Source organism: Salvia hispanica, chromosome 3 (genome assembly GCF_029641045.1).
Source record: "Salvia hispanica isolate PSC_SH4W2 chromosome 3, Shi_PSC_v1, whole genome shotgun sequence".
NCBI classification, from domain to species: domain Eukaryota; kingdom Viridiplantae; phylum Streptophyta; class Magnoliopsida; order Lamiales; family Lamiaceae; genus Salvia; species Salvia hispanica.
In genome coordinates, this window is record NC_142694.1 from 48,721,333 (window position 1) to 48,740,295 (window position 18,963).

Here is an 18,963-nt window from a genome sequence, read left to right on the forward strand (position 1 = left end):
TGTTGAGGACGAATTTAAATAATACGACGAAAATAGTCCAAAATAAATAAATGCAACTGAAGTCTTCTTCTTTTTTTTACTTACTTACAATCTTTGGACCTAGGTAATTAAAATAAAATAGGCTTTGGGCCATAAATAAGTAAGTGTAAATCTTATACACTAGTGAGTCCAATTGATCAACCCTTTTTTTTCTTGAGCACCAAGATTCCACCCATTCGTGAATCGATTTACAATTAAACCTAATCGTTCTTTCCATAACCGTTTCAAAATTTTCCATCTACATTGCTCTCTCTCATACACGGTTTTATAAATACTAAACCCTAATTTAATCTGCTATATATAACAACACTACTCTTTCGCAATTCACAATCATAGAGAAATTGAAGAGAGTAAAGATAGAGACCGCAGAAGAGGAGAAGCAGTTCCGACTCAATCTCTTTCTCGTCAATTTTCAACTTCCACCAAAGATAATTTAGGTAATCATTATCACACCTTCTTTCTCTCCTTTCTCGTTGCAGCACAACAATTCAAGGACTCTCCGTTCCTCAGGATTTTCAAGAAGAACGAGCCTACTTCTTCCCAATCCCAGGTTCAGTGAAATTGTACGTTACTTTACCCATCAATTGTAAATACCTTAAATTATAAATATTAATGTAATACACTGTGAAAACATAGTTTACAAAACCCCAAAGAGAGATAAAATAAATCATGGCTTTATCATAATTTTAGTAGTTTTAGTTTTACAGAACATCACTAAAGTACGAAACAATGCCGAATCATATCAGTGAAGTAATTAATTACTATGCACTAAATGTGGTAGTTAATTTTATGATTTACTAATACTATTGTATTGCACTTTTTTATATTTGACTAATTTTTTGTTAAATTGTAACTACAATTTATAGATTTAAATGATATTACAATTTAACAAAAGTTTAGTCAATTATAAAAATTACAAATGGAATATTAGTAAATCACAAAATTGACTATCACTACATAATAATTATTACCTCACTGATGTAACGATTCGGTATAACCTCGTACCTAGTGATGTAAACACGTTATGGAATTAGCCTTCAATAATAACTGTGACACTAAAATAGAGCCATGAATTTTCATTTTGTGTCTTTTACTAGCTAGAGTGTTTTGTAAACTAATAATTTTTACTGTAAATGTTTTCACAGTTTATTACTCCAGCAACACTTTCCATTTTGGTCTTTTCTTTAAAAATAACTGTTTTCAAATTTTCTATTTTTAGAAATCTTTATAACCTTTTATATCAATTTATTTACCACCTATGCCATTTACACCTCCCTAATAAAATAGATCACATAATCCATTAAGATTAATTAAATGCAATTATGGAATTAGCTTATGGAATTAGCCTTCAATAATAACTGTGACACTAAAATAATTTTATCTCTGCTTTTCCCTCACAAAACAACACTACATAAAATCTTGTGCCGAAAAGCAAACGTTTCATATTTATTGGGACGGAGGGAGTAATTTTTAATATAAATGTTTTCACAGTTCGTTACTCCCTACGTTTTTTTTAAAATAGCAATATTTTCCATTTTAGTATGTTCCTTAAAAATAGCAACTTTCAAACTTTCTATTTTTGGAAATCTTTACGCCCTTATACATCAACTTATTTACCACCTATGTCATTTACACCTCCCTAATAAAGTGGGTCCCATAATCCACTAAGATTAATTCCATTACTTTTTTCTCTCCCATTCTCCTACCGATTTTTTTCTCCCTCTCTCTTACTTTACCAAGTTTTCTCACCCTCTCTCCTACATTACCAATATTTTTCTTCCTTTCTCTTACTTTACCAATTTTGTCTCACCCTCTCTCTTACTTTACCAAATTATGCATTAAAACCCGTGCCGTTTCAAATGTACCTATTTTTTAAAAACGGAGGGAGTACATGGGTATTTATAATTGAAAAGGTTTATATACCCTTCGTTCCCCATTAATTGTCCACTTTGGTTCCTTCACGGGTTTAAAAATAAAAAATATAAAGGAGAGTGGATTAAAAAAGTTAGTGAAATATGAGTCATATTTTATTTATTGATTTTATAATAAATTTTGAATGAAATAAGTTAGTGAAATGTTGACTCTACTTATTATTTACGGTAAAAATGAAAATGAACAATTAATAGGGAACGGAAAATAGCAAAAGTGGATAATTAATGGAGGACAGAGGGTGTTCAATATATGCGTAATTGAACGTATAGATTTCATATACTCCAATATTCCAGCTCATTTTATTGTATAATATGTTGTTTAGTTTATCTAATACTCCCCCCGTCCCATAATAGATGGCACACTTGGAATGGCACGAGATTTTAGCAGATGTTGTTTTGTGTGTTAGAAAATAGAGAGGGAATTTTTTCAAAAAAAGAAAAGAAATGTAACATCTTTTGTGGAAAAAACTAAAGAGAAAAGTGTACATCTGTTATAGAACGGAGGGAGTATTATTTATTATCAGAAAATGTTAGATTTGATTTGATATTAGTGATTGTTATTATGTATCTTTACTTAATCTAGAATCTAAGAGCATCCTCATCCGTGCTCTTAGCTAAGAGCACGGAGGTGGGCCCGGACCCACTTTTACTCCTTGTCCTTAGCTAAGAGCACAACACCCACATCCGTGTTCTTAGCTAAGGACAAGCTCAAGGGTCCCACCATTCTATTATTCAATTTAAATACTCCAATTATTAAAAACATTTCTACATTATAAAAATACATTAAAAAATAAAAATTACATAATTAAAATACTAAAAAATAAAAATACATAATTAAAATCCTAGAAAATAAAAAAATACATAATTAAAATCCTACAAATTAAAAATTACACACGTGGAAGACTACTCCTCTAACCCCAATTGCCTCTTGAGACCCCGGATCATTTGCTCATGTGTTGCAAGTTGCTCCGGAGTCATCTTAGACGTATCGTTCAAATAGAGTTGGCCCAAGAGGGTCCACAACGAGTTGTTCGGAGGTGGAGGAGGCACAAAGGGAGCGGAAGCGGGAGCGGTTGGCCGCCGCCTTCTTCCTTCCTTGCGGGGGGGAACTGCTTGGGCCAGCGTCGGGGCTACCCAAGTTAGTTCCGGCAAGCTGGGTAGCCACATCATCGGAGGCGCCGTCGGATAGGGCTACCGACTTGGACCGTTTGCTGGAGGAGCTGGAGGAGGATGCAACTATGCCACCCCTATACTTCGGATGTTGGCGCCCCTCCTGCCAACAAGCGAGGTACTTGAACGGTTTAAACTCCAAGCTTTGGTAGGTCGCCAAGGCGGCACTGATGATGTCGAGCTCGCTCTTGCCGCTTCCCGCCGCCCGCTCTTCCGGTTGGAAGTACCCCTGGAACTTTCCGATCTCTAAGTTGCATCTGAAGATGCAATTGCGCACCATACTATCATTGCGATAGATGGTTCCATCCGGGCGGGTTTCATTGTAGAGGCGAGTGATGCACCACCAATACGTATCCCCGGTTTGGTTCGTGCTGACGTCCGGATCTTCGGAGACTGCCAAATAGGCTTTGAACATCGCTATCATCTCACCCGGAGTGTATGGGGTGCGGGTGCCACGAACAGGAGGAGTAAGAGTAGAAGTAGGAGTAGGAACAGAGTTGCTGCTCCCTCCCGATCCGGGTTCGGGTGCCCACCCGAACCCGGAGGCGTTTAGGTCGTGCACCGGGTAAGGGCGGTAGCCACTTGGAGCTTGCGAACCTTGGGATTGAGGAGGAGCCGTAAATTGCATTTCCGGACTAAATCCAGCCTCGGAGTCGAACCAATCGTGGTTCCAACCGCGACTGCCAGAGGGGTGATCGACGGAGCCGGACATTGTGTAGTGTGGTGGGAATTTAGATGAGAGAGTATGAGGAAAAAAGATGAGAGAATGTAGATGATGATAGAATAGATGAGAATGTGATTTTTTTGTGTTGAAGTGGGGGTATTTATAGATGAAAATGTGAATTTTGGGGGAAAAAAATTAAAAAATAAATTAAAAGTGAGAAGAAAACGGATATATTTTTTTTGGGAAGTGGGAAAATATTTTTTTTTATTTAAAAACATTTTTTTCAATTAATTTCGCATTTAAAAAAAATTAAATAAGCCAACAGCTATGCCGTTGGCGAATGAGACGTCGCCACGTGTGTCTTGTTTTTGGTATCGGCCATAGAAGAGGGAAGAGTAGTGTATAAGAGATAGATTGTAGGAAATTGTGTGTTGTATATTCATCGGTTCTTACTACTCTTTATATAGAGTTTTACATATGTGTATATGGTATGATTTCCTAAAATCAATTTACAATCAATTGCTCAATCAATTTATACTGATTTAATTCTATTTCCTTCCTTGGATGATTCTGATCTTTATTCCTTTGTTAACACTCCCCCTCAAGTTGAGTGGTGGGATCTCCGAAGCTCAACTTGCACAGGACGCTGGAGAAGCTCTTCGAATTGACCGCTTTGGTGAGGATGTCCGCCAACTGATCTTCAGATCGTACAAAGGGTAGTTCCACGGCTCCGCTCTCAATATTTTCCTTGATAAAGTGCCTGTCGACTTCCATATGTTTGGTTCTGTCGTGTTGTACTGGGTTCTCAGATATACTAATTGCAGCCTTGTTATCACAAAACAACTGACTTTTTCCTTGTGGCAATCCAATCTCCTTCATCAATCTTCTTAGCCATAAAATTTCCATCAATCCACTCTTGATACCTCTGAACTCTGCTTCGGCACTGGATAGTGCAACTACTTTCTGTTTTTTACTCCTCCAAGTAACTAGATTATCTTCAACAAAGGTGAAGTAACCTCCTGTTGATTTCCGATCAACTGGATTGCTTGCCCAGTCTGCATCTGTGTATCCATAGATCCCTCGATGCTTATTTCTTTTGAACAATACTCCATGTCCAACTGTTCCTTTTAGATATCCCACGATTCTTAGCGCAGCTTCATAGTGATCCTTCTGTGGTTGGTGCATGAACTGGCTCACAATGCCTACTGCATAAGCAATATCAGGTCTGGTGTGAGACAGATATATTAGTTTTCCTACCAAGCGCTGATATTTGCTCTGACTTGCTGGTTCTGCTCCTTCCACGATCTGCAGTCCGTGGTTCACTAGAATTGGTGTGTCGGCTGGTTTGCAATCTAGTAACCCCGTCTCAGCAAGAATATCCAGTATGTACTTCTTATGCCTTAGAAAAATACCTCCTTCTGACCTTAATACTTCTATCCCCAAGAAATACTTAAGGTTTCCCAAGTTCTTCATCTCGAATTCTTGTGATAGGCCCTCCTTGAGCCTTTCAATTTCTACAGTATCATCACCAGTAATGATCATATCATCTACATAGATGATCAGACAGGTTATTCGACCATCTCTTTTCTTTAAAAACAAGGTATGATCTGAGTTGCTCTTTTTGAATCCGTACTTTACCATAGCCTCAGTAAACCTCCCAAACCAAACTCTAGGTGACTGCTTGAGTCCATACAGGGTCTTTCGTAGTCGGCATCCTTCTCCTTTACTGTAACCATCGGAAAAACCGGGGGGAGCCTCCATGTATACCTCTCTTTTCAATTCTCCGTGCAGGAATGCATTTGTAACATCAAACTGATGTAAGGGCCAATCTCTGTTCGCAGCTACTGAAAGTAGAACTCGGATAGTATTCATTTTCGCCACTGGGGAGAATGTCTCGTCATAGTCTATTCCGTAGGTCTGCGTATATCCCTTTGCAACTAATCGTGCTTTATATCTTTCAATAGAGCCATCAGGTCGACGTTTAATTGTAAATACCCACTTGCATCCGACTGCCTTCTTTCCATCAGGTATTATGCACTTTTCCCAGGTGCCATTTCTTTCCAGTGCTCCCATCTCTTTCTGCATTGCTTCTCTCCAATGCTTGTGCCTCCAGGCCTCCTCCACAGTACACGGGATTTCGTCTTCTTCATACAGCGCTGCTTCAAACGCATGAGCCATTTCTGAGAGGTGATTCTTGGCCAGAAAGGCTTTTGAGTATTTTGCCTTTGTGTGAATGTCAGGACTGTATCTTTTCGGTGGAACTCCCCTGTTTAATCTTGAGGGTAATTTGTACCCCCCAACTCCTTCACTAATCTGCTCCTCGAGCAAATCACAAATCTCAGGTTCATCTGGACTCTCTTCCCCTGAGTCTATACCTGTCTCTTGATTCCCTTCAGTAACACTGTTAGTACAATTAAGGGAGCTTCTGGATCAGAAAGTTGTGGCGATGCTCAAAGCCGAGAAATACGGGTCAGCCAACACGCGCCATAGAGTCACAGAGATCCGCAACAAACTGAAGTACATGACGCTTAGGATCTCCTTTATTCCAAAGGAAGGCAACAAGGTGGCAATTTGGTTAGCTGAGCAAGGAAGCAAGGAAAGTCACTGGTTTGATTTTAACCACAACACGGCGTCGGCAAGGACTAAAGCAATGGTTCGGATGGATCAAATGGGAATGCCGAATTTTCAATTCGGATGATGGAAATGATTGTCTAGTCTTGGTTTGTTTGACTGGCCCCGTTTGTTTGCATAGGTAGAGAGTAGATTAGTGTCCGTCCCATGTGTGTGGATTGGACATTGACTTACTCTTTGAATGGTTGTACATGTCACTTTTGGGCATGACTTTTGTAAGGAGACCATTGATGATTTGGAGGGATGAGGGACCCACGAACCCTCCACCGCACAGGTGTTAAAAAAAAAAAAAAAAAAAAGGGAACTTCTTTCAGGTGTAGTAGAGTCTACAGAAGGACTTACAGTGGATATCAGTGAGGGAGTATTCTGGACAGTGGCATTGGGCGTTGGGAGCTGTATATGTGAGATTTGCTCGGCAGTTTTGTCAGCCTCCTCTGCTTCCTCTGCCAGGTTTGCTGGTGCATGATAAACTGGAATTGGTGGACAGCTTAGTGGGTCGACCTTACTACCACTCTCCCCTTGACCACTAAGATGGCTAAAGTAGTAGTCTGTTTCGAGGAAATCGCAGTTCATTGTGGTGAACAGACGATTAGATTTAGGATCAAGGGTCCTATTCTAATGCTTTTAGCACCCTAATCCAAAATCAAGACTAAATCTCCACCCTTGGATTTTAAAATGAGTGGATGAGATTAAAGCTCACAAAATCTCAATAAATAGTAGACAAAATATCAACAAAAGGGTAATATCGTCATTATGTTATCATATGATAATTTTCGTGAGTGTTTTTTTATATCAACATTGTGTATTACAAATATCAACAATATGACATTGGAATATCAGCACATTTTTATTGAGATTGGACATGCATAATATTGAGATTTTGCCTACAATATATTGAGATTTTTTGTTGTGTTTGTTGAAAATAGCTACTTATCAACATGTACGAAAATTGAAATTTATTTATCAAATTTCATCACCCGAACATCGTCGGAACATATGCAATTGAGATCTCGTTGGAATCCTTATTAAATTATCTTTAATTTGATATATTTTTTGCGAAAAAATAATTTAAATTGAGAGAGTTACGTAAATTTAAAGATTTGAGATGATTCTGAGCAGAGAGAAAGTAGTTAGTTATAATTACTACATATAGGATTTGACATTAATACCCTTTTAATTTAATTAATAATTATTTAAATTTAAAATATATTACACTTGGCATCATATTAACCACAAGATCTTCTAATCTAATGGTTGAAAATTGGTCTCAATTTGGGATTGGTAATTAGTTAGCAATTGATTACATCATTTAGGATCAAAACATCTATATCCTTTTTGGTTTACTCCATATCCCACAAAGACACATTTGACTGCACATGGGGATAATTTGGTTCTTTCGTGTTTTGGAATGTGGACAAAAACTGAACAGCCAAACACCCGAGGTCGAAGGGTTAAAGGTGATGGGATTTGCGCTAGTGTTGAGAGGATCTCTAGCGGGGTTTTCAAGTTTAGTGAGCTCGAAGGTAGTCTGTTTGATAGGTAGACTGAGGAGGCCACTGCTTCAGGCCAAAATTTTCTTGGGGTGTTGGATTCGATAAGCATAGCACGAGCCATTTCTAAAAGGGTTCTGTTTTTCCTCTCTGGCACTCCGTTTTGTTCTGGGGTATATGGGCAGGTAGTTTGGTGTACAAGGCCTTTATCGTGACAGAACTGTTTCATATCAGAGTTCACAAATTCTCCTCCATTATCTGATCGAAGAGTTTTTATGGTTTTTTGAAATTGGGTTTGGACTAGGTTGTAAAAATGGGTGAAATGCTGGAAGGTTTCACTTTTTTGTTTCATAAAGTATACCCACGTCATACGAGTACAATCATCCACAAAAAGAAGAAAATATTTAAAACCTTGCCCCCCTAAAACCGGTGAAGGACCCCAAACATCAGAATGGACAAGAGAAAACAAAGAATCAACTCTGGTATTATTTGATTTGTAGGTTTGTCTGTGGCTTTTGGCCAAAACACAGGTTTCACAATACAAATCCTTACTGAATTTAGGAAAAAGCAATTTTAAATAACCCGATGAAGAATGTCCTAGACGGCGGTGCCACAACCAAGCCTCCCTGCCAGCCGTCCCGTGAGCCATCATAGCATTTCCGTGTTGCTCTATCTCATCCACATAATACAGCCCATTCCGCTCAGTGCCACGTCCAATAATTTTCCCTGTCCTGATATCCTGCAAAAGGCAGAAATTGGGTTGCATTAGGAGAGTGCAATTCAACTCTTTAGTCACATGACTAATAGATAGCAATTTATGTGACATAGAGGGGACATATAAGCAATTAGACAATGTCAAACTGGGTGAGATTTTAACAGTTCCCGCTCCCTCTACTATCGTCAACTCTCCGTTTGCATTTTGAATGTGACTTTTTGGTGCCCTGTGCATACTAGATATATCAGATTTATCAAAAGTTATAGTATCTGTAGCTCCACGATCAAAAATCCATTTGTGATTCTTGGCATCAGAGGATATGGACAAAGCATATGATTCGGGCATATTTTCGGACAAATTTTCGAGTGGCTGAAATTTATTCTGGCAAAGTAATGGGGCAAATTTGGGATTTTTAAAAACGAGAGGTTGAGTTTCGAATTTTATGGATCTTTGGGGTTGATTCATGGGATATTTAATAGGTTGGGGTGCATTTCCTAATTTTTCAAAAAAGGTAGGGCTTGAGGGTAAACCCCCAAACCCTAACTTACCCCCATCCGCTTCCACTCCATTTCCGCCGTTTGCGAAGGAAACTGTACCAAGGGTTATCTCCTCCGGCCCTTGCTGGCTGCCGCCTCGGATTGTTGTGGCCTCGGTGTTGCTCCCGGCGGTGGCAGCCGGCTCTCCCCCTCTGTTCGCGATGGCAGCTACTCCTCTTCCCCCTCGAAACGGCGCTTGATTCTGTTTAGATTTGCGATCCTCCCACCATTCCGGGTAACCATGGAGTTCGAAACATGTTTCCCGAGTATGCTTTTTCTTTCCACAGTGATTACATGTGAGCTTCAGTTTCTCCTCCTCCGTTTTCTTGCTCCAATTACCGCCGGTATTTCCGCCGCTTCGTTGAGGGGGATTTCGGTGAGCGGCTTGATTCGGCCATGGCTGCCTTGCAATGAGTCCAGCCGCGACTCCCTGTGTAGCCCCGGTATCCCCTGATTTCAGAACGCTCGCTCTGGTGTCCTCCCTCCGAAGGATTCCGTATGCTACTTCTACGGATGCTCTTAGCTAAGAGCAACGCCGTGCCGCTGGCATGGACGGACGAGCATCATCGGCGGACGGACGGCACCGTGCTCAGCGGCACGGACGGATGAGCACCGCAGCCTGCTGCGGATGCTCTAATATCGGTTTGCTCGTTAACAATCTAATCATCAATTATATATTAATTTATTTCCAAATTATCTCTCATACTTTAACTAATTAAATTTAGATACGCGAGCAATATTGTTAGAGTAGAAAGAACACTGTATGGAAATAGGAGATGTGGGATATTAGTAATTTAGTGGTAAATTATTTAAAAAGATTTTTTACATTTTTTAATTCTTGTCAATTCGCCTCAAATACAGACAAAGAGAGCAGCATGAAGTTCGTGTTCACATTATAAAAAAATTTAACAGTTAATTTAAATTAATTAGAGGAGTCTTGAGCCACAAATTTCATAGCAATGGCATACGTATTTGATCACATTCGCACTTCCTATTATTGATAGATTTAATGCTTGCAAAAATAATTAAATATTCAATATTGTAAATTTCAAAACAAAATCAATGTGGTAATTATGTGAAGGTTTCGACTCAAGGATAAAGGACAGTGCACACCAAATTAGATTTCTACATAAGTAAAATTTGTCCAACAACACAAATCTTACATTTTATGGAAATAAATAATAATGTTATTAAAAAAGGAAAATATTCTAATAATCAATCACAATAATACTCTTAGAATAGATTTGATACTGATAGAAATAAATTGATACTCTCTCTATCCCAAAAAAATAAATACATTTGGGGACGACACGAGAATTAATGCATAATTGGTAAAGTAAGGAACATGAGGAAGATGATAATTAAATATAAAATAGTGTTAGTTGATAGTAGAACCCATATCCTTATTATAAGTGTTAACTGGTGGGCTCTAGTGGTATAAGTTGTAAATAAGACACTTGATAATTTCTCTCATTTGAGTTAATAATTTTGCTTGATTCATATTTTCAACAAGTGTGCTTAGTTGATGGTTTTGGTGAGTGAGGACTTAGGGGATGCTTAGGTAGAATGGATAAATAGAATTTCCATTATAGAATGACTATCTACCTGAGTTGAGGAAGGAATGACTATGCCTAATATAGTAGCAACGATGATTAAAGAGTCATACCAAACAAATAAATGGAACCAAGAACCTTCTCAGTTTTTTTATATCCATGTTATGAGCTTTTTATGAGGAGAGTTTGTTTGATCATACAATTTTGTAAATGATTTTGGTGATTTTGAAATAATAATTCACATATAATTTGTACAGGTGCGGACCGTGTAAGGCAATTGCACCCAGATATCAGGAGCTGTCTGAAAAATACAACGATGTTGTGTTCTTCAAGCTCGACTGCAACGATGAAAACAAGGCGAGTTACGATTTATATACATGGTATGACCATTATTAATAATCCCCTTAATCCATTAATTTAGGATGTCACGTGGCATTACTCGGGGCCATCCAATTCCAGATTTTAGTTCTGCCTTAATATATACTCGTATTTGAATACACCTCTATGGAGTTTGATCTGATGTGTATATATTTCCTTGCAGGTTTGCAGCCACTTGCAAAGGAGCTAGGTATCAAGGTGGTTCCTACATTCAAGATTTTGAAGGATAGCAAGATTGTCAAAGAAGTACAGGAGCCAAAATTGACAATCTAATTCATGCCATAGATTGTGTAAGATCCACTTAGATTACTGTTATTGCTATTAGATTGTAATATAATATTAATAGATCAAAGACAGCTGCAACTCATATTAATCCATAATTATGGTGGTATAATATATATTTCATCTCCACTTAACTCACGAAACAAAATCTCTTACAGTCCCGTACTATCCCACAAGTGTGATATTTTTTATGGGATGGAGGAAATAGAGAAATGACCGTATCATAAATACAAGATTTAGTACAGGTAGAAAAAGTGTAAATAATTTATCCTTAATATCAATACGATTATATATTATACTTTCGTGAAGCTTACTGGCGGAGCCGGCATAGAAATAGGGGTACCATTGTACCCCCAAATATTTGTTTACTTAATATAGTATTGAGATTAATATTGCAAAAAGCATGCATGGTCCAGTGGTTGGTGAGGTATGTTCTCCAAGTGGAGGGTTGAGTTCGAATCCTCCTTTGTTTACATTTAAATGTACTCCCTCCGTTCTACAGTAATGGACTCGTTTCTTTTCAGTACACGATTTAAGAAAATTATGTTAAGTGAGTTAAGTAAAACTAGAATAAAGTAGGAAATGAAAAAAGATAGAAAACTGTACACGATTTAAGAAAATTATGTTAAGTGAGTTAAGTAAAACTAGAATAAAGTAGGAAATGAAAAAGATAGAGAACTGAGGAGAAAATAAGTAAGAGAGATTAAAGTAAGTGACAAGAAATGTGTTGACTTTTACTAAAAGAGGAAATGACTCCAACGTACCAAAATGACACAATGACTCCATCACTATAAAACGGAGGGAGTATTATTTTTAATATGTTATATGTTTATTTATTATAAAATTCGTACCACCAATGTAAAAAGTCTGGATCCGCCACTAGTGAAGCTATATATGGTCTGACCAGGAATCCAACTGAATCACCTTGCAACTTGGCTAGATTCAGTTAGCCAAGTTGTAAGAATTTAGTTCAATCCTACTTAATTAATCAGGTTAATGGCTATATATGTTTTCGCAGTTCATTACATATATTTATAATTGAATATGTATGTACAATTTATGGATAATGGAAAGTATAGATTTCATATACTCCTATATTCCAGCTCATATTATTGTATAATTATGTTGTTTAATTTATCTATATTATTTATTTTCATAAAATGTTAGATTTGATTTGATATTAGTGATCATTATTGCATATCTTTACTTAAGCTAGAACCTAAATTCGGTGTGCTCGTTCACAACCTAATCATCATTTACACAGTATTGATTTATTTTGAATTATATCGATATTTTAACTAAATTTAGATACGTGAGCAATAATATTGAAGGAACACTATATGGAAATGCAAGATGTGGGATATTAGTAACCTAGTGGTATAATTTCGGAATATGTGTCTTAATTCGTTGACCTTTCGAAATTTGGGATTAAATTTGCTGATCTTTCAGAATGTGGGATCGAGGCGTGCAGATTTTTCGAAATAAGGATTTATTGAATTTTTCTCTTATTTTCCTTATTATTTATCTCACAAAATATATGAATGGACCCGTCTTCTCCTTCTTCCCATTCTTCGTCTCCTTCCCGTTAATTCAATCACCTTAACTGTTTCCTTCAAAAATTTTTTGCATAATAGAGTGACTCTACACTTGGCGTTTTCTACCTATATTATACTTCTCTCATGGATGCTTCCACAGCCCTATGCTCCTCACTTTTTCTATTCACTTTTATAGATTTGGTTTCACTCTTCTTTCTTTTAATCTCTCGAGCATTTGCTAGGGTGGGTTTTTCTTTTCTTTTTTATTATTGTTTTTTTTTTCAAAATCTCCCCATTTTTTAATGGTGATTATCTATTTTTAATTTTTTATAAAAACAATGTATGTTAGTGAGTTATCTAAGTGGGATATGGTTCGGTTTATTTTTTATAAATATTTAAGATGATGGAGATTTATGAATTATTTGTGATATTAGGTAATTTACAGAATTCGAGTTTACAGGAAGGAGATGAGTTAACGGGATGGAGATGAAGAAAGGAAAAGAGAGAGGGAGAGGAGAATGGTCCATTCATATATTTTGTGAGAAAAATGATAAGGAAAAGAAGAGAAAAAACCAATAAACCCTTATTCCGAGAAATCCGCATGCCTCGATCCCATATTGTGAAAGGTCAACGAATTTAATCTCAAATTTCGAAAGATCGGCGAATTGAGACCTATATTTCGAAATTTCTATCTTTCATCTTTTTAGTTCTTGTCATCAAATAAAAATAAAGCAGCAAGAACTTTTTAATCCTTGTCATCAAATAAAAATAAAGCAGCAAGAAGTTCGTGTTCAGATTGTAAAAAATTTAGCAAGTTAATTAAAATAATTAGAGGAGTCTTAAGCCACCGATGTCTTAGCAATGACATACGTAGGAGTGCGCTAAAATGCTAATTTTTCTTAAATTGCTAACTTGCTAACTCATCAATGCAGTGTATTAAAAATGTCAACACGATCACATTAAAATGTCAACTCATATTTGTGTTGATATTTTAATAAACTTTGTTGATATTTAAATATTAATGTCAATATAATGTATTAAAATATCAACTTAAGTTTATATTCACGTTTCAGTATCATTGTGTTGACATTTTTAATATATTGCATTGATTAGTTAACAAGTTAGTTAAGTTAGTTTTTTAAGAAAAGTTAGCGATGGATTCCCTGCCATACATATTTGATAACATTCGTACTTCCTATTATTGATAGATTTAATGCTTGCAAAAATAATTAAATATTCGATATTGCACTTCAAAACAAAATCAATATGTGGTAATAATGTGAAGGTTCCGACTCTTTTGATGGTAAAGAAAAGACCACAACAAATTAGAATTCTACATAAGTAAATTTGACCAACAACACAAATCTTACATTTTATGAAACTAAATAATACTGTTAAAAAAGAAAAATATCCTAATAATCAATCACAATAATATCTTAGAACAGATTTGATAATGATAGAAAGAGATTGATATATTGCTTGTATAGTTGATTGTAACACCTATTTAATAGTCCCTGAAAATTTGTCACTTATTTCCATTTTCGTTCGTCCCTAAAACTTTGTCCCCTTTCATTTTTACCATTTTTAGTAGTGGACCTCATATTCTACTAACTCATTCCACTCATATTTTATTATAAAACTAACATATAAAAGTAGGACCCACATGCCATTAACTTTTTCAACCCACTTTCTATTACATTCTTAAAATTCATGCCGGGTCAAATGGTAACAAATTATGAGGGACGGAGGAGTGGGTGATTTACAGAATAATCATAAGCAAGTAAATACAATTATCAATAGTTTTACAGATTGGCTATAAGCACTTGGGTTCAAATATTATTTGGAAATATGGGGTTTGGTTTGGAAAACACAGTTAAATAAAAAAGCAAATAAATAAAGAAAGCAATTTAAAACAGAGAAAGAATTGATCATTTCATCTCCTAAAAAAGTAAAATGATCCTATAATGAATAATGATGATATCGATTTCCGATTTTGATTTTATAATCAATCAAAGGTATACAATTCTCATGTATGTTAATACGAATATATTTTCACCTTCTAGGTAACCAATCTTTTCAATTACGATCAATGTCTTCCGAAGTTCTTCTTGAAAGAATCTATTTCTGTATAAAAATAAAAGATCTTATGAATACCTTTGTTACGAATTTTAAGGCGAGCCTAGGGTGGCTAAGGAACCCTGCAAGCATTATATCTTTTCATTTACGATCAATGTCTTCCGAAGTTCTTCTTGAAAGAATCTATTTCTGTATAAAAATAAAAGATCTTATTAATACCTTTGTTACGAATTTTAAGGCGAGCCTAGGGTGGCTGAGGAACCCTGCAAGCATTATATTAGGTGTCAAAGAAAATTAATTTTGGCTTCGAAAGGGACATTCATTTTCATGAGTAAATGGAAATTTTACCTTGTCACTTTTTGGCAATGCCATTTTTCGGTGTGGAGTTTATTAAATCCATTGAATTCCAAAACATGGTAAAGTAGCTCATGGGTAGGGAACGAGTCCATTAATGGGTGTCGCAGTGGCTCTATTTGTAGTATTTCTATCTACTATTTTGGAGATTTATAGTTCTTCTATTTAATTGAATGGAATTCCAATGAATGAAATCTATAAGAATTACAAAGGCTAATCTTCGATTGAAGAAAAGGCAGGAGCAGATACTCATGTATAGGAGCGTAACGTGGTGTCAGGATGAAGGTTTTTAGCACATGCAATCTTCTCAAAGGGGGTGTCTCTTAGGCTGCATATGTCGGTAATACATCTAAGAAATTATTCCATCCAACGGACTCTTCTTTGGATCCAGGAATAGCGACATGTACTAAATGTCATGTCCAAGCAAAGGAACTGACACAAAATATATCTCATTTCCCCCTTGAATGGATTTTTTTTTTTTTTTCCATTTCCAAAGGACTTTTGTTGTGTTGTTTTGAATAGGGCATCAACCCTTGGAACATACTACAACACCAGGTGGCGAAGAGCCGATATCGACGTGCCAAACCTTCCAATTGATGTGAGCTCCTAAAATTCTACGAATTCATTGAGAGTTAAAATAGATTCGTAGACCTGGTCTGTTGATGCGTTTTAGATTTATCAGAATGTGTTTGATTTAACGTAATCTAGTATCATGATTAGGGCTGAGGGAAAATTACCGAAAAAATGATATATCGCTCGTATCGTATTGAAAAATATCGAAAAATTATCGAATTTTCAGTATATCGTAATTTTCGTTACGATACGGTATCGTATCGTAAGTTTTCGATACGATAACGATATGAATTTCCTTATATCGCTATATATCGTTTTATATCGATATATATCGAAACATATTGAAATTCAATACATATTGAAGTTTAAAATTATAAATATATACAAATCCATTTAATTCATTCATATATTTAAAAAATATATATATATGAAACCCTAATAAGAACACTATTTATTTTATTGTGTTGAAGTCTTATTAATTTTTGTGTTATTTTTCAGTTTTGAAATTATATTTTTCGATATACAGGTATTCGATACGATAACGATATTTCGATATATCGTAACGATCTTACGATATATCGAAATATCGATACGATAACGATATTGATATTATTCATATCGAAAGTTCGATATATCGAAATTTTTTCCTATCGATATTTTCGATACAAAACACGATACAACGTTTCGATACGATATATCATATCGACCCACCCCTAATCATGATAACATCTTTTCGAGTTTTTATAGTCCATTGATAGTAACTATTTTGACTACTAACAAAGCAGAGACTCCTGAATATCTTCTTTTAAAAGAGCTTCAGCTTCTTTTGAAAGAGTTTCCGCTTCTTTTGAAAGAGCTTTTGCTTCTTCGATTCTGAACAACTATACTTATTGAACCTAATAAGATGGAAATTACTCTCTCCGTCCCGGCTAAGCTGACACAGTTCTTAATCGATACGAGATTTTAGGAGTTGTTGGTTAATTTGTTTAATTGGAAGGAGAAAAGATGTGTGGAAATAGAAAGAGAATAGAATATTTAATTGATGAGAGAAAAAGTGGTTGAGTGTATTAAATGGAAAGAAAAAGTTTATAAAAATAAAAATGTGTCATCTTATTTGGGACAGCGTAAAAAAAGAAAGCGTGTCATCTTAAGTGAGACGGAGGGAGTACAACCCAAGAAGTAATAATTACTTGTTCATGTACTTGGAAACCCCCTATATACCAATAGAAATGTAGGCCACTTCCACATCGAATATATCATATAACCCTTCACATTTTATCCATGAAATGGCTTGGATTAGTATTAGTCTGGATATAGAAAAATCATTCTATTAGATCGAATGTACTTAGTTCATCAAGTTGATGATAAAATCCATGGACATTCCAGTAGACATTATGCGTTTGTTACACAACAATCCCTTAGGGGAATGGCAAAACAGTGGAGACAATGGAGTTTCAGTGATTGGAATCACTACCGTAGATTATTCAACACACAATTATAACATTTAAATAATGATTCCAGGGTTACTAGGGCGAGCCACCTAATTACTATGGTTAACCGAATATTGTGGATTAAAAGCATTAAGGTTGTCAATCTTACATATTAACTCTTAAAAGTACAATTAGACCCTCATAGTGTTATCAATCTGAATCTAACTTATGGATGATGTGTCACCCAACTTGACGCATTACATGACAAATTGAGCGAAGTAAATAAAAGTCTTGGGTATCAAAATTAGAATCAAATAAATATGAAGAGTTACTTTACTATCCCCAAACTTCTACAAATTTAGTTACTCGTGATGGAACAAAATCCATAACAAAATAAGAAAGCATTAAACAATCTATGATAAAATCTGAAGGTGAAATTCTTCTCTTCTATTCTCTTGCTCCAATCTCCAATGCAGAATACTCTTTTTGGAAAAGAATTCTCTGACTCTCCTAAATGATGAGGCATGAGGAGTATTTATAAAGTTGTGGGTGTTTTTCTCAGTATGGTAGTATTTCTAGCTCTGAAAGGTAAGTCTCGGACCGCTAACACCATCTCAGTGGATCGCTGACTTTGTTCTGGATTCTCTCGGACACTTCTCGACAGCCGCTGACTTGTGCTCGGTGGTCGATGTTCGTAGCTCTGTTGCAGGCACAAATTCGATGCTTCGACCGTCGATGAAGAGCTTGGTGGCCACAAAGTTGAACTCAGCAGACCGCTCATCTGGTCTGTTTTCTCCAACCGCTCATTTGGTCCGTTTTCTCCCAACATCATTTCTGCCCTTTTCTATGTCTATTTTGCACATTTCTCTCAAACACATAAAGATACCAAAATGTATAAAATATGCAATAAAGGACAATATTTGCATGATTGACATTCAAAACCGACCAAATAAAAGCCCTAAAAACATGGAAAATCTGTGCTTTTAACTTATACTATTACATTTCTTGTTAAAATAACAAAGAAAAAGAATAAAGGAGAGGGGCTGTATTGAGAATGGATTCTCTCATAAATATAGGATCATTTTGTCCGCTTTATAGTAGAAAATGTATTAGGTGATCCTCAATGCGCATCGGTGGGCCGGAATTGACATCGGACTTCCACACGTGACAAGACAAGGGATAAGTGATCCAACATCAATGTGGGCTAAATAAACATTAGACTTCCACTTGTGAGATAGAGTGGATAGGAGATAATGAGATGCATCATCTACTAGGGTCACTCTAATACTATATTAGAAATGAGCCGTTCGTTACAGACTCCTAAAACTAATGCCATTTTAAGGGGGAATGAAAAATAACTTAAGAGAAGTACATCATACTACTTAATCAAAAGGGAAAAACAAATCTCGGCTCAGGTACCATTTGCACATAGAAAAAATGATGATCTTCGATATCTAAAAGAAAAGCAGAGATAACTCCATGTAATTTTTTTGTGTTTGTTAGTAAATGTATAAAGCTCCAATATTTGATGCACTAATCAATAACCATTAGTTTCGAGCTTTTGACCATTTGCATAAGCAGGCCCTCGAGGCAACAAGTAAGACGA

General features: G+C 36.1%; 1 protein-coding gene across 1 annotated transcript; it reads right to left on the reverse strand.

Moving 5' to 3' along the window:
• Positions 1-8,385: 8,385 nt before the first annotated feature.
• On the reverse strand, positions 8,386-9,843 carry LOC125209063 (uncharacterized). The gene is made up of 3 exons (XM_089066683.1): positions 9,790-9,843; positions 9,189-9,699; positions 8,386-8,664 (listed from the first exon to the last, which is right to left on the reverse strand). Exons 1-3 carry the CDS (start codon positions 9,841-9,843, stop codon positions 8,627-8,629), a joined length of 603 nt encoding a protein of 200 aa, XP_088922809.1. The 3' UTR covers positions 8,386-8,626.
• Positions 9,844-18,963: the final 9,120 nt, after the last annotated feature.

Excerpts from the sequence above, each read along its gene's own strand:
- LOC125209063 (XM_089066683.1), bottom strand. The coding sequence starts at position 9,843 with ATGATTAGATTGTTAACGAGCAAACCGATATTAGAGCATCCGCAGCAG. Across the intron at positions 9,700-9,789 it reads AGCATCCGCAGCAGGCTGCG|CTAAGAGCATCCGTAGAAGT; the intron begins GTGCTCATCCGT and ends CGTTGCTCTTAG. Across the intron at positions 8,665-9,188 it reads TGGAGTGGAAGCGGATGGGG|GATATCAGGACAGGGAAAAT; the intron begins GTAAGTTAGGGT and ends TGCCTTTTGCAG.